Below are 16,166 nucleotides of genomic sequence, written 5' to 3' on the forward strand. Positions count from 1 at the left end.
AAGATGTTTGTCTCATCTCCCACTGTTTGATTTATGCCACAAATACAAATTTATTCCATTTGCTTTGTCATAGTCCGCTGACACAAATTACTCTCAATATCTTAATATACCTAATTATTGCATTGGGAGCTCCAAGTAGCATAGGAGAAAATACTTAGACTACATAATCAGCCTTCTAAACTAGACAGATACATCACTAAGAATTTGCAGTCTGAGTTAAGTGGTGTTTAAAACTTGATGTTTAAAACTTGATGTTTCTACTTAGCACTAAATGATTCCTACATACCACATTCAATGCTGTTCACAAATCTGTAATACTTTATTACAGTAAACATAATACTATTGTACCACCTTATGATAGAAGTTTTAGAAATTTTTGCCTGAGAGAGTTGTTAACATTACATAATTAAAATGATTAATGATAACCCTTAATTCTAGAAATATACATTAAAATCAGTGTGCTTTTTCAAAGTAATTTATCTTATTTTTATTTTACATATTGAAATTTATTTTTTGGGGGGGGGACTGGAAGCCATTTTTGTTATCTGTAACTGAATAACATGTAAAACTGATTTTCATGTGATGTCAAACTTGTCTGCATCTGTAAGCTTTTGGCATTAAGAAATTGCAGATGTAATATTTTAAATTTCTAGTTTTATTTATGCAAAGGGGGCTTTGAAGAAGTGCGCTTTCTAGATCTCTTCTACTTATATATAACTTCGCAAACTTGCTTTCATTTATTCAAGTTTTGTAACTATTGCTAATACCCAGAAAGAAATGTTTTTAGGCCTCTTAGTTGATTAGTTGTAATATTTATCAAACTCTGTAAAGTTCCTAACTGATGACTTTCTAGTTCTTACTTAGAATTTACTTTTCTGTTGAGCTCTAGATTTTGACTTTTTGTAAAGACTGCAATAATAGATATATTAGTTGTTTTAATTTATAGATCTATAGGAATGTAGCTTTCAACTCTACTGACTTGAGTAGTAGGTCCTAAATGGCATCTTCTAGTCCACAAAGCCTGCAGAGGCTCAAGGCAGATGTGATTATCGTTGTTGGAAAATTACAAAGGCTTGAAGCTGTGTAATTACTAACTCTTTGTTTATGTGTTTATAATCCTCCAGTTGCCACACCATGTTCTGCTTTGTCATGGCTGTAATTTTGAGTGGTGTGTTCACGTGATTAAAAACATTCCAGCACAACTCGTAGAGATTTTTAAATCAGTAACATGAGATCAACTGACCTTTCTCAGAAGAACTTGATGGGTCTTTGCTTGAGCAGATGTCTATATGCAAACTGAGAGCATGAGACCATTAGTCATTTCCAGAGAATGCGATGCTATTAAATCTCCTGGCCAGAGTTTGTGACCGTGATGGGTTGAAGCATCTGCTTTTACAGCTATGTGATAGCTTGTGCATTTGCTTGTCACAATTTTAGAAATGATGCAGCAGTTTGCCAGAAGGATGAGGAGAAGAAAAAAATAGCAGTTAAAAACAATGGTTTATTTTTGTTAGTTTTATACATCTGGTAGCATACACAAAAAAGGTAACACTTCTATAAAGATACTGACATGAAAGGATTCATAGGAGCATTCTTGTACAGGCATATATAACTCTATTATAAAAACCTAGTGGTCATTTCAGGCTCAATCCTGCAAACTGCTGAACACTGTAGCCACAGTCAAGTAAAGTGATTTAAACACATGCTTAACTTTAAGCACTTAAGTAGTTCCATTGAATTCAGATGGAACTACTCACATGCTTTAAGTTAAACATGTTTAAGGTGTTGCTGAATTCTTAAACCCTGTTCAAGGTCCGATAAGGAAGGGTACTGAGAGCAGGGAGGTGGGTTCTGTTTTACAGGGGAGTACTAGACCAGGAACAGATGGCAAGATTGAGCAAATAAAGGATGGGGGAAAAAGAGACCTTTCCACTCAGATGTTCCTAAATCTCCTCTTCTCCTGGAATCCTACACTGAGAGCCCAAAAAGTCAAGTAGTTGGTAGAATCTTTGGTTATTTGTATGTTTAAAAAATACCACTATATTTTCTTAAATATTATTTTAAAATAAGGGATCTAAAATTATGGAGGGCTGCATTAAAAGAAAATGGTTTATGAATCAGCCGACAACAGAGGCAATACAGGTGATGCTTCATTAAGAGGGACGAGACGCTAGTAAAATGAGAATCTGGTGTGCAACAGTGTTCAGTGTTGAGCTATGATGGTACTGTGAATGTTGGTAGTTGTATGAAGAGTTGTTGGCACAATGGAGGGAGTTGACAGGAATTCTCTGCGATAAGACTATGTCAAGTAAACTAAAGAGCAAAGTGTATAAGACCTTGATTAGGCCAGCCATGATGTACATATATGTAGGAATGCTGGCCATCGAGAAAGAGAAAACTACTACTACTTCACATTGCCAAAATGAGGATGCTCAGGTGGATGCTGGGTAAGATGAGAGGTAATTGGCTATGAAGTGAAACAGTACAAGCCATGATGCAGGTGGCCCCCATCACTCAAAAGCTGAGGGAGTATTAACTGAGATGGTTGTGTTATGTGAGACAAGACACAGGGCACTGTGGTCAGAGGGCATTAGATCTAGTAGTTACAGGACTAAGACCACAAGGATAACCCAGAAAAAAGTTGTCCAGGATGCTGAAGGAGAACATGAAGAAGATTGGTGTCACCTGGAAAACTCACTCAACAGGAATTCTTGGAGACAAAGAACAAGAGCCACTGACCCCGACTAACAGAACAAGATGAAGGCAAAGAAGAAGAATTATTTTTAAATGTTTTAGATCAAACGATAAAGGAAAACTAGGTGTTTCAATAAAGGATAAGAAACAGTTGAAGTACTTTAGTGTTGCTATTTAAATTATCACTAAATTTCTGAGTTAACAAACTATCAAAATGAATTGCTATTGTTCAGGGGTTCTCAAAGTTCATTGCACCGTGACCCCCTTTTGACAACAAAAATTACTACTTGACCCCGGGGAGAGGAGGGGACGAAGCATGAGCCCCAGTGCTTTGGGCTGAATTCCTCAGGCTTCGGCCCCAGGTATTGGGGGTTGGGCTTTGGCCCAAGGCCTCAGGAAGTCTATCGCCAGTCCTGGTGACCCTATTAAAACGGGGTCGCAACCCACTTTGGAGTCCCAACTCACAGTTTGAGATAAACTGACACATGGGGAGGGATAGCTCAGTGGTTTGAGCATTGGCCTGCTAAACCCAGGGTTGTGAGTTCAATCTTTGAGGGGGCCACTTAAGGATCTGGGGCAAAATCAGTACTTGGTCCTGCTAGTGAAGGCAGGGGGCTGGACTCAATGACCTTTCAAGGTCCCTTCCAGTTCTAGGAGATTGGTATATCTCCAATTATTATTATTTTTATTTAGTTTATATCTCTCTTACAGCTACTGTTTCTGCTTACAAACTCAATAAGACAGCCTTGCATTGGTTTATATTCGGAAAGTTATCTTTGCAACTATAGGAATTAAAATGTTTTAAATTAAAGCATATATTTTGCAGAAAATAAAGGAAAAAGTACAAGTTCACTAAAACCATGCTGTAAGGCAGGGATTGGCAACCTTTTGCACATGGCCCGTCAGAGAAAGCCGCTGGCAGCCCAGGATGGTTTCTTTACCTGCAGTGTCCGCAGGTTTGGCTGATCGCAGCTCCCACTGGCCGCAGTTCACAGTTCCAGGCCAATGGGGGCTGCAGGAAGCAGCACGGGCCGAGGGATGTGCTGGCCGCTGCTTCCCGCAGCCCCCATTGGCCTGAAATGGCGAACCGTGGCCAGTGGGGGCTGTAATTGGCCGAGCCTGCAGCCGCTGCAGGTAAACAAACCGCCCCGGCCCGCCAGCGGATTTCCCTGATGTGCCGCGTGCCAAAGGTTGCCGATCCCTGCTGTAAGGTGTGATTTCACTGAGGGGTCATCCCACACACACACCGGAACAGTGTCTTGTCCGGAGAGGATTGTAGCATAGTCATTGTAATAAATGTTGCACTTCTTTATTTCTGTGTTAATGCTTCCAGAACCTCGGATGGAAAAATCTTTTGTATGTGTAAAGTGTTGTATCAACATTAAGCCCATGTGAAACATGTGAAAGCCCATGCTATGGTGGTATGGGTATCTTACGTAATATGTAAAAAAGCCAAAATGAGAATTTTTAAAATTGGATGGTAACAGACCACGAATCCCAGTGATGATTGACCCTGGTGATATTCTCAACCATGTAGCTGTTTCCATCAATTCACACTGAGTGAATAGACATCCTAGGCTTCGGAGTGACACATCGTGGCATATATGGCATCTTACTCAATCCTCACAGCACCTCTGTGAGGAAGATACATTATATTATTATGCCCTTTTTACAGATGGGCAAACTGAAGCACAAAGAGGTTGCCCGAGGTGACTTGCCAAGGTCACACTGCACATCAGAGTCCTGCCTTAACCACTGAGCCACACATGTCAACCAATGTTTTTATTGTTTGATGTAAAACATAGATTGGATTTTACAAAGTCAAACATAAGGAGACAAGCTGAAAAGGTGAGACAGTACAATGAGTGTAGAAATAACATACATCTAGACTTAGAAGTACTATATTTAGTTTGATTCTTGCTTGGATTTAAATATTAAGTAATGATGATGTATAGAGCATGCCATCCTTTTTGTTACTCCTCAAGTCAGATTAATTGTCTGCAAAATAATCAGAGATCATTAACGTATGTAGGAGAGTTCTTCTAGTGGCATGCTGGTTTCATGTCAGTTAGTTCCTGGTAGTATTTTCACTTATTTATTTTTTTTAATTGGTATCCTATTTTGGGGAAGGTGTAAATACTATGTAACTTTTAAATGTTTGATTAGTCATTTAAGTAGAAAATTTAGATAGTGCTTTAAATGCATCCCCTTCCTTAACCAGAGTCAAGGCAAGTAACAGTAATCCTGGGAACTGAGCCTGTATGGCTGGGTGGAGCAACCTAAATTATTTAAAACATTTTTTTTGATTGATTTAAATCAGGTCAAGACTTTGTAAAACTAATTTGAAAAACTGTTGTTGCAACTTCAGATTAAAATGTATAATGAACTAAATTATAAATGTCTGGTTTTTAATACAACAGAGAGAGTATGTTACATTTTACAAAACCACTGTAGTAAAAAAATATATATTGAAAGTTAAGGCCCTGATGATGCAAACACTTAAGTAGGTACATAACTCAAATAATCTAATTAATTTCAGTCAGACTACACGCTGGTGTACAGAGATTATTGGTGAAGAGAGTTAAATATGAAAGACTCATAAAGGATTCAGAAATTAGGAAGTGGGGTTTAAGAAGGAGGAAGCTTGGGGAAGAGAAAGTGAAAGGCTGTTCCAGGTGTCTGAGGCACCCGAGTGACAGTACAAAACCATAACTTGGAGAAGGGAGCAGTAAGGAGAGAGAAGCAGAGGGACAAGGGAGCAATGAGAATCACGATACAGGTGGGGACAAGATGTGCAAGGCTTTGAACATGAGCATGAGGAGCTAGAATTTGACATGGTTGAAATGGGAAATCGCTGAAGAGACTGAAAGGGGATTGATAAGATTGGGGTATCAGTGAAAAAAAATAGTTTTAGTAGCTGTATTTTGGCTTAGGATTCGGGCTTTTGTTTTCTTTTGGGGTTTTAGTTTTTTTTGTTTGTGGTGGTGATGTTTATTGTTTTTAATATATATAATATATACCAAATTTCCCCCAAAAAATAAAGGGAGAACAAAACAGTAAAGGAATGGGAGCAGGGGCAGAGAAGGAGAGCGACATTGTCATTTCCATCTGCTAGGAATTAATCAAAGATTTCTAAAAATTAAGACCAGATATTTTCAAATTTGTCTGGGGTCACCCTTCTCCATAGTGTTGTCCATTGTTTAACTGCCAGGTAAGCCAAGTTGTTGTGCTATGCTTCTATGCCTGGAGCCAATCTACTCTTCTATCTAGTCCAGGGGCTGGCAAACTTTTTGGTCTGAGGGCCGCATCGGGTTTCGGAAATTGTATGGAGGGCCGGTTAGGGGAGGGGGTCATGGCCTCCCCCCCCCCGACTCCTGCCCCATCCAACCTCCCCCACCCCCCGTTCCCTGACTGCCCTCCCAGGACCCCTGCCCTATCCACCCTCCACCCAACACACACCCTGTCCTCTGACTGCCCCCAGAACCCTCACCCCTCCTCTCATTCCTGACAGCCCCACTGGGACCCCTGCCCCATCCAACCACCCCTTCTCCCTGTCCCCAGACTGCCCCCGTAACCCCTGCCACCGCATCCAACCCCTCCTCTCATTCCTGACTGTCCCCGTGGGACCCCTTCCCCCATTCAGCCCCCTGTTCCCCGCCCCATGACCACCCCACCCCCTATCCATACCCCCACCCCATGACCACCACCCCAAACTCCCCTGCCCTCTAGCCAACCCCCCCCCAGCTCCCTGCCCCCTTACTGCACTGCCTGGAGCACTGGTGGCTGGCCTGCCTGGAGCCAGCCACGCCGTCGCCACCACACAGCACAGAGCACCAGATCAGGCCAGGCTCTGCAGCTGCCCTGCCCCAGGAGCTCACAGCCCGCCGCCCAGCACATTGTCCTGGCGGTGGGGTGAGCTGAGGCTGCGGGGGAGGGTGAACAGCTGGGGAGGGGCCGGGGGCGAGCCTCCCGGGCTAGAAGCTAAGGGGACAGGCAGGAGGGTCCCATGGGCTGGATGTGGCCCGCGGGCTGTAGTTTGCCCACCTCTGATCTAATGACTGAGTCATTTGGCTACAAGCACTGTTCTAGAGACCCAAGTCTCTAGAATTTGCAATTGCAATTATACCAATATTCAGGGGCGGCTCCAGGCCCCAGCACGCCAAGCGCGTGCTTGGGGCGGCATGCCGCGGGGGGCGCTCTGCCGGTCGCCGGGAGGGCAGCAGGCAGCTTTGGTGGACCTCCCACAGGCGTGCTTGCGGAGGGTCCGCTGGTCCCGCCGCTTCGGTGGAGCATCCGCAGGCACGCCTGTGGGAAGTCCACCGGAGTCGCGGGACCAGCGACCGGCAGAGCGCCCCTCGCGGGGTGCCGCCGTGCTTGGGGCGGCGAAATGGCTAGAGCCGCCCCTGCCAATATTTCAGTCATGAGACTTATCCCACCAAGTCTCTGTGGTACCAATTGTCATAATTTATCATATGGACGAATGCTCTCAGTTCTTAATGTGTGTTCCCCATACTCCTTGCATTTGTGTATAAACATCTGAGATGTTGAGCAGATTCCCCCCACTGATTTCTCTCTTGTTTCTCCTATGATCCTATTGTAATTTTTCGTGTTCTTTCCCCCTCTCAATATCTAGTCCTCTGTTAAGATGGCCTCTTTTTATGCTTATCTGTTAGCTTTTGTCACATCCCCCTGGAACCTAGTTTAAAGCCCTTCTCATTAGGTTGGCAAGTCAGTATGCAAATATGTTCTTCCCCTTCTTGGTCAGGTAGACGCCCATCTTTTCCCAGCATACCTTCCTCTTGGAACGGCATGCCAGGGCCGAGAAAGCTGAAGTCCTCCCATCGACACCATCCATGCAGCCGTCCATGCATCTCCAGGAGGTGCATGTCGCTGCCTGAGCCCTTACCTTCAACCAGGAGGATGAATGAGAAGACAACCTACTCCTCTGACCCTTTTCACTCTTGCTTCCTGAGTCCTGTAGTCACCACTGATCTACTTGGGGTCAGACCTGGCAGTATCATTAGTGCCAGTGTAGATGAACAGCATGGTAAGAGGGACGGATGAACCTTGGCAACTTTTCCATAACATCTCAGATGTGTGCTACAGGCATGCAGCGCACATCTAAAGACATCATATCATGTTGGCAGATGGAAGCCTCCATCCTACTCAGATGGGAGTCCCCAATGACCAGCACCCTATCTCTCCCTCTGAAAAGAATGGTAGAATGCAGAAAGCACAGCTTGCTATTCGGCTGCTATTTTCTGTTTAAGTCTGACAAATTGTGAGTGGGCTTGGAGCCACAATATCTTGTGAGACTGCAACTGTATACCATATATTAATATTTATAAAGCTTAATAGCACAATAATTTCTCTTAAATTAATTTTGTTGCTTATTGTTGGAGGTTAATTACTGATGTAGATAAGTGCCTATACAACATTAGTACTGAATAGTGTTTTTAAAACCGTCTCTATATTTTTAATTATTTTGATGCATATTTTTAAATATCTACAGTACTTCACAAGGGTACAAATAAGCTTAAATTAATGCTTGCAAAACACTTTGAAGTCTTATTTATAGTTTGTCATTTTTTCACATTTTATACTGATGCAATACAGTCTCATAAAATATAATGACAACAATATGCAATTAAGAGTGAATCTTAGCTCATCACTAACTCCCTAACACACTGACTAAAGAGTAATTTTAAAACAATATACAAATTTTAATTAGACATATGAGGTTTTACACAGAGAATGAGACCAAAGCAGCTTGTTATTTAACCAGCTTTCAGCTTAACAAAATCAATACAGGAAAAAGTTTGCAAGTTTTAAACCCACTGACACTAATAAAAAAGGCTAAACAAGTTAATACAGTGAAATTTTCAGCAAGAACCACATTCATTTTAAAATTTCTTAATGATTTGAAATTTTTAACAGTAAAGTGGTTTCTTTAAAAACCATTTTGAAATCATTTAAAATATTCTATATTAGCATACCAACCCAAATAAATTGGACAAATGTTTTGGGGTCCGTTTTGAGTACATTTGCCTTCCAAGTTCATGCTAGTTGAATTTTAAATAGCAAAAATGGAGCCAGTATAGCTCTTACAGTGAAATCTCATGATTTTTTACTACTCTGAATGGTATAAAAAACTGAAAATAATGGTAGTTTGTCTTTGCTATCTAGCTAAGAAAGTCTCCTCTTCCAATTGAATGGTAGAACAATCATCTGGAAAGAGGGGCCTGTGTCTGACTGCCTATAGTATTATGAAGTGTTGCTGTAGCAGTGTCGGTCTCAGGATATTAGAGAGACCCACCTTGAGCCTATAGTTTGTGTATTTAGCGCTGTGCATCTAGTATGGGGGATTTTCTTTCCCCCCTTCCTCCTTTTATCTACTTCTTTGGTTTAACCTATCTGTGACCAAAAGAATTATTACTGCTAATAGAAAAGTTTTTGTTGATTGTTGTTGGCAATCTCCTAGTAATGCATTAGACTTAATAGGTTGAGTGTCAAAGTAAAAGAACTGTAGTACTGTATACATGTTACTTCCATACAGTCTGATCAATGCTGTGCTAACTGAGTAGTCACTGATCCGGTTGCCAACTCCCTATCTCCTAATGTGGGACATGTAATTCAGCTTCTAGATATATGTGTGATGGCACGTCTTTTACATTAATGGGACATAATATTCATAGGCCGGTACCAATTGTTCATTCCATTTGCCACCGTTTCCTGTGTTCATGCACTCATCCAAGCTAAAATTAAAAGCAAACAGGCTATCACTTAAAATGTTGTCTAGGTTGCTAGGACAAAAATTAGATCTATTTTGTGGTTATTTTTTTCCCTAACATCTTTCTGCAAGTTCTATATGGGTTCTAATTCTTCTATATATGGGTTCTTTAAAAAAAAATCTAAAATAAAAATAGCCATAGGCCTGTTCTCTTGAGCAACCCTACAATAATAAAGTAGGGTGCCTGCACAATAAACAAACAGAAAAAATAAGAAAATAGATGTAAACCTCAACCCGTCAGCAGATGGCTTTGGTTTTAGGATAGAAAAATAAATGATAAAGATTTCTCAAATTTGCAAAAAATTTCTCATTTGCATGCTAAAAATACCTACCAGAATATTATACAATAAATGAACCATATTTAATGGCACATAAGATGGCTTTAAATGTATGAAAAATGCCCTGATAATGTCCTTTTTAAAAGGAAACACCAATAACACAAACTTGGTGTTTACTTAGTTGTGTAAGGCAGATGTGGATCTAGACTTTGAAATTAATGCTTCCAGCATTAATAAGTAATGATTCCAGCTGTGATTGTTTATAGGGACCTAGAAATATATTACACAGGACTGAGCTATCATGTATTTTAGGTCTGTTTAGCTATGTAGTTTCAATAAGAAAACGTATTGATAAAGAGTGTAAGATATTGCTATAAGCAAGAGTACAAGTAGTTTATTATTCAAAACACAGTCAAGCTGTGGAAAGATTCTGAAGCTAAGGAACCTGCATGTGTTTGACGACTGCAGGTTTTGGGAAATCCCTAAATTTTAGCTTAGGCTTTTCATCACTGTGGCTAACTATTATTAATTGTTTGTATTCCAATATCATCTAAAAGACTCTGCCAGGTTTGAGGTTCCATTGTGCACTGTGCAAACATAAAATAAGAGACAATAATACCTCCTCTATGAGTTTAAATCTAAATAGACAAGGCAGAGAAAGGGTGGGAGGAAAGGATGTACCATATAATTAGAGTAAATAGAGTGGTGGTTTGCAAACATGTTAGGAAAGAATGTCCAGAGGAAAAAATTGTAGAAAGTAGTCTGATGAAATAATTGGTGCCTGCTAGCTTGTAATCTTTAAATTGAGTGGTCTATGTACAAGAGAATACTGTGGTTATATATTTAAATATTTATTTAACAATATAACAAATAATATTCTTGACTTGCACCTCACTCCACAAGGAGACTTAATTAGATCATTGTTTCAGAGTAGCAGTCGTGTTAGTCTGTATCCGCAAAAAGAACAGGAGTACTTGTGGCACCTTAGAGACTAACAAATTTATTTGAGCATAAGCTTTCGTGATCATTGTGTAGTTCATTAGACAGAAAATATGGGATAATAGGCACTATGGATTTCTATAGCAGTAGCTGTAGGATAAATGGAGGACATCAGTTTTCAAAGTGGTCAGATTCTGTTTAGTGTTTTTTCTTTTCTTCCACAAATAGTATGAAAGATTAATAATAAGAGCAAAATATTCCATAAAAGCAATGCCTTCTCAGTTTTACTTGTAACTAAAGATTTGTTTTTCTATACTCAGCTGGGAAGTCATCAATTCCAAACATGACTACAGGCCCAGAATAAACCAATGTATTGTAGATGCATTGGTGAATTTATTTCTATTTCTTCAAGAAATGTCACACTTCAAAGAGAAAAACCCTGGCAAGGTAAGTTCAATAAAGTAAGCTCAATATCTTTATCCTGTTTTATCAGGAGGTGTTCTGTCTCAGCAAACTGTGATTGATAATATAGTAGGTAAATTTGCTAAAATGAAGACACTAAGCTAGATTCAGTCAGGGTTTGTGCTAGCTTCTTCCTGTACAGATTGTAAGGGAGACTTCATGTAGCAGAAAAGTTGCCCAGAGGAAAGTTTTATGGCAGTAGAGCCCCTCCCCCCTTAGCTGCTGGACTCTTTGCCAGCCACTGTGTAACACCAGAATTAGGGCAGGATATGATATGACCAGGGTGGCTATGGGATGCACTGCTCTGGAGCTCCTGGTGGAAATTCCATCTGTCTCCCTAGGGTAGAGACATCAGAAAGACCCGATCACAATAATAGCTTTAACAAAAACAGAAAAAATCCTACATCATTTATAAATTTATGTATTTTTAAAAATAGCTTTAATTGATTTTCAGAAAGTTTTTCTCAAGTATTACATAAATAGCATCTAATATTATGATATGAGAGGATCCTACCTATATCATAGTGCTATCATTTATCTGCTCATACAAATGTAGCATAATTTTTCCGAGAAAACACATGAGTGATAAAGGCAAGAAAGAGTATAATACTCTTCTTCTCTTGGCAGAGGACTGTTGTTTTTGGCCAAATCTGAACTGATCTTTTCTCAATTAAACCAGATAAGAGTAGCATGCGCAGCATTGATAGTGGAACAGTGTATCATGGCAACTGTAGTGGACATTGTAGATTTTTGCTTGTATCTTTGGGTATTTCACTTTTTTTTTCTTTTTTACATTCAAACTTACTTGGACAAGTTACATTTTCTTCTTGAGATCATAACAAGAGTTTGCATTGAGATTTTTCCTGGAAAGAATGCTCTCCGATGTAACAAAATGAGTTTATATATTCCCAGATTAAAAGTACATTAAGAAGAAGTTAAGGTTGAGAGTATATATCAATAACGTAGGGTAAAATACATTATAGGGAAGTTGTGATTATCCTAGAAACAAATATAAACCCAGGAAATTCAAAGTTAAGATTAAACTGGAAAAAAAACAACCCAATCATATGAGGTATGGAAATTCAGCTTTAATGCATCCAGACAACCAGATCTGCCATCTACTGATGCCATGCAATAACCATATTGCACTGGGGGGTAAGGGCACTTATCTCTTGAGCACCTCTTTGTGGCTGAGTGTAGTATTTCAGTCCTTTTGCTGCTCTTGGCACCCCCTGTAGGCTGTTTGCCTGTCTCTGCCAGTTTTCTTTGGCTTGGACCTCCAGCCAGGTCACACAGTCAGACTGAACATCTTGCAGAGTCCAACAAAATGGTCTATCTACCCTCACCAGAGTCTTTAGTCCTAGCATTGAGCCCTTTAAATTCATCCCTTTGCTTGGGTTCTAAGCGAGACCTGTCCCCTTCATGGGACTTAGGTTAGGCTTCCTTCCCCCCCCTCCCATTTCTTGGGGTTGATGCTATTTTGCTGGTGGACCCACCCATTACTCTATGTTCCAACCTAGAGGCCCTATAAACAGCAGTCACATACTGTTCAGTTACATTTGTTGCTGCTACTTCCCTAGACCTCTTCCTATCTGGCCCCTTTATCTTCACCAATATACCAGGACCAGAATTCTCAGGTTCCTCTTTCCCTGCAAACCCAACTGTGCAAGCGAGGGCTGAGTTGTACCCTGGCTAGTACTCAGATTCCTTTAGCCAAAGAGGAACACCTTCCCACCCAGGGACTGCCCTACTAAGGCCCAGCATCAAATGTTATCTGAGCCTGCTGGGCACTGATTGGCTGTCACTAGACCTTCCAGCCCTTAGAAGACCAGGTCTTTGTAGTTTCCAATATGGCTGCTTCCAAGAGACCTCTCTAGGCAGGCCTGGAAGACCCAACTTCATTGGTCTTTTTCCTTGCATGTTGCTCCTTTCTGGGGCAGGGTGCAGCAGAGGAGTGGGGCCTCGAGCAGGAGTCCAGAAGGGCCTGGTACATTCTGTCACATCTATCATTAAGGATGCCTGAGGGAATTTTGCGCCACTGTGCACACGCAGAATTCATGTGTGCCGCATAATTTTTCCTCAGAAAATACATTCTGCCCCAGAAGTGCTGCAGTTCTGCCTTTTGCCCACCAGAGGCCACTGTGGCACCAGAACAGCCAGCAGCTGGCTGTTCTAGTGCCACAGCAACCTCTGGTGGGCAAAAAGCAGAACTGCAGCACTTCTGGGGCAGAATGTATTTTCTGTGGGGAAAAAATTCTGTACATGAACAGTGGTACAGAATTCCCCTAGGAGCAGAGGTTCATCACAGCATCTGCCTCCAGAGCCAGGCTAAGACAGACATAGTGGGGCACATAGGGCTGCTGGGAGGGTTCACAGACTGGGGTTCAGAATGGCTAGTGGGGGGACAGCATTGAGCCAGCGGCTGAATGGGAGTGGGGGTGCAAGGCCACATGAGGATGAGAGGTTTGGGGACAGGGGCAGATGTGCCTGACTGAATGGGAGAGGCTTGGGGTCAGCCAGGGTCTGCATGAGGGAAGCTCACCAACTCCCTGACAATCCCGCCCCTCCCCACCCCCAAAAAAGCCTGTTCCATACTTTTCCCACCCCCACCTAACAGCCCTCCAGGTTCATTCCAGGCTCCTTCTCTCTCTGTCTGCTCCTTCCCTGTCTATCAGCTCCTCTGTTACTCCTGACTCCCCCGAGCCTTTTCACTCATTCTGATAGGTTTAGGAAATATAGTTCTGTATTGTAATTTAAATGAATTACTCAAAGTTCTGTATTAATATGCCTAGTAAGGAATATATTTGTCAAAAAAAAATTACCAGAATCTTATTTTGGTCTGTATTGTTACAGACATACTTGCTGACAGATATTTTGAAATAAATTACCAAAATAATTGAAACTGGCATGATTAGATTGTGTTATTTTGACAAATAAAATATGCAGAATTTTGCAGAATTTCCAAAAAATTGTGCACAGAATTTTTATTTTTTTTGGCACAGAATTCCCCCAGGAGTAGTTGAGGCATTTTAGTGTTTGAGGTCTCAGTTTAGACAAAACTGATTTTTAAAGACACATTAGATTTTTTTTTCCTCCTTCCCTTTTCCCCTGATGGTGTCACTGTTCTATTGTTAAGACTATAAGAGAAAAAATAAACTCTGATAGTGTGTGCTGCTCCTTCTTAATTAATTTTATCTCCTAATTTAATTAATAAGCTTGTAAATTCTCAGAAAATTAATGCTATTTTCTAAAAATAAGTGCTGTAGTTTTGGGGAGGATATGTTGTATTTTTCAAACACAACAGAGATTAAATCCCTTCTTTATATATGCAAAATTCAGATTCATTTATAGAGCAGTAACTGATGCTTCCATAATGATACACGTACAATGTTGACAAGTGCCAAGAGTTAGCACTATACAAGACAAAACAATGAAAATGTCAAGTAAATTACAACTTAATTTGCATAAAGCTATATCTTGCTTTAGTGAGATCTTGTCAGTGCCTTCCTTTTTATGAATGAAATCAGCCCCCAGTTTTAAGTAAAGTAAAAAAACAAAAAAAAAAACAAAACGTAGTTTTCAGATGGATTTTGAAGATGGTGACCTAACAAAACGAGCACCTGTTATTACTGCCTATTGTATTTCTTCTGATATTCATTGTATTCAGTTTTCGTGATTGGCGATGACCTAGAGGTTGTTAAAACTTCCATATGGTAGGTGGAGGGAAGAAGCCTTATTTTTATAATACCACCTGAGACATAGCCTAATCACCCAAAAATAGGCTGTTTAATTCTTACTGTAATACTTGTATTGCAATTATAATAAAAAATCTTCAGTTTTGTACTTTTTAACTAGAATATTACCCTGCTGTTCTTATCACAAAGTGTAAATATTTAATGTCATAGCAATATGAATTCTAACTATCATCTCTGATCTCTTCTGTTTTCAGTTTTGCCTTCTGGTCTGCAGTGTGTGTACATTTTTCACTATCTTGGGTAGTTACATTCCTGGAATTGTACTCTCCTACTTTCTATGTAAGTATAGTATTTTTTTTTCAAGTCATGTCTTATGCATGTTGTATGTTCATTATGCAGTCTAACATACAGTCTGTTTTTTAAATAAATAGTTCTGTATATGGATCTTGACCGATGATGGGTTTTATATGGATGTCAGGTTACAGATTTTTCAGTTTGTCAATTAAAATTCTGGCACATCATGGCACAACTGTATGATATCTTTTAGGCAGTGATACAAAGAGAGACATACTTATGCCAAAAGGAAACATGATCATGAATAAAAAATATATGCTACCATGACCACAAATTCCCTATTGGAGCTTCTGAACATAGTCAGTGACTTGGTATAAGTAGTTGTTATAATGTTGCTATCCCATAGAAGAGAAACCATACACTCCTACCCCACAATGTCTGGAGCTGGTTAGAATGTGCTGGTTTTGATGTTTACTTTATCAATGATTTCCATCTTTCAGCAGTACATTTCCCTTTCTCAGAAAGCAAGTGATGTCTTCAAACACTGATGGTGGGTTGTGAGCTACATCTCACTGAGATGTCTCTTCCATGGAAAATTATCCCATTACCCTTACTGGGTTTTTTGTTTGTTTGTTTTGTTTTTACAAATTATGCCACCAACTACTGTAGTGTATTATGTGTCCATATTGTCATCTAATACTGTTGTTTATATATGAATGGAGTTTTAAAAAATTCAAGAGTGGGTGAAGAGCTGAGTAAATTATATGGAAAAAACCCCAGATGCCTCTGTTTTGCCAGCATTTTGGTGTCAGTCTCTGCTGCTGTGAGAGAGTGCCTTGTCCTTTCAAGAGAACTCCTAGTTAAGGAGGAGGAAAAACAAAGTAAACTGAGGCTGATGCGTGTATTAATCCACTGCATTGGAGTGTGATACCAGTTCAAGCACACCATGTCAGGACCTTAATAGGTATAGTCAAATGGGTTAGCAGAAAAGTTCAGTGAAAATAGCAAGGATTA

The 16,166-nt window shown here is 40.3% G+C and overlaps 1 protein-coding gene across 4 annotated transcripts in view; it reads left to right on the forward strand.

Annotated features, from left to right (window-relative positions):
• Positions 1-16,166, forward strand: part of RETREG1 (reticulophagy regulator 1) — a 104,778-nt gene that overhangs the window by 69,630 nt on the left and 18,982 nt on the right. For all 4 annotated transcript variants that reach the window (XM_045006737.1, XM_045006738.1, XM_045006739.1 and 1 more), the window contains 2 exons: positions 11,022-11,148; positions 15,113-15,197. In XM_045006737.1, the coding sequence (XP_044862672.1) occupies positions 11,022-11,148; positions 15,113-15,197 (212 nt within the window). The remainder of the gene's footprint in view (positions 1-11,021; positions 11,149-15,112; positions 15,198-16,166) is intronic.

The sequence above is a fragment of the Mauremys mutica genome, chromosome 2 (genome assembly GCF_020497125.1).
Source record: "Mauremys mutica isolate MM-2020 ecotype Southern chromosome 2, ASM2049712v1, whole genome shotgun sequence".
Lineage (NCBI taxonomy): Eukaryota > Metazoa > Chordata > Testudines > Geoemydidae > Mauremys > Mauremys mutica.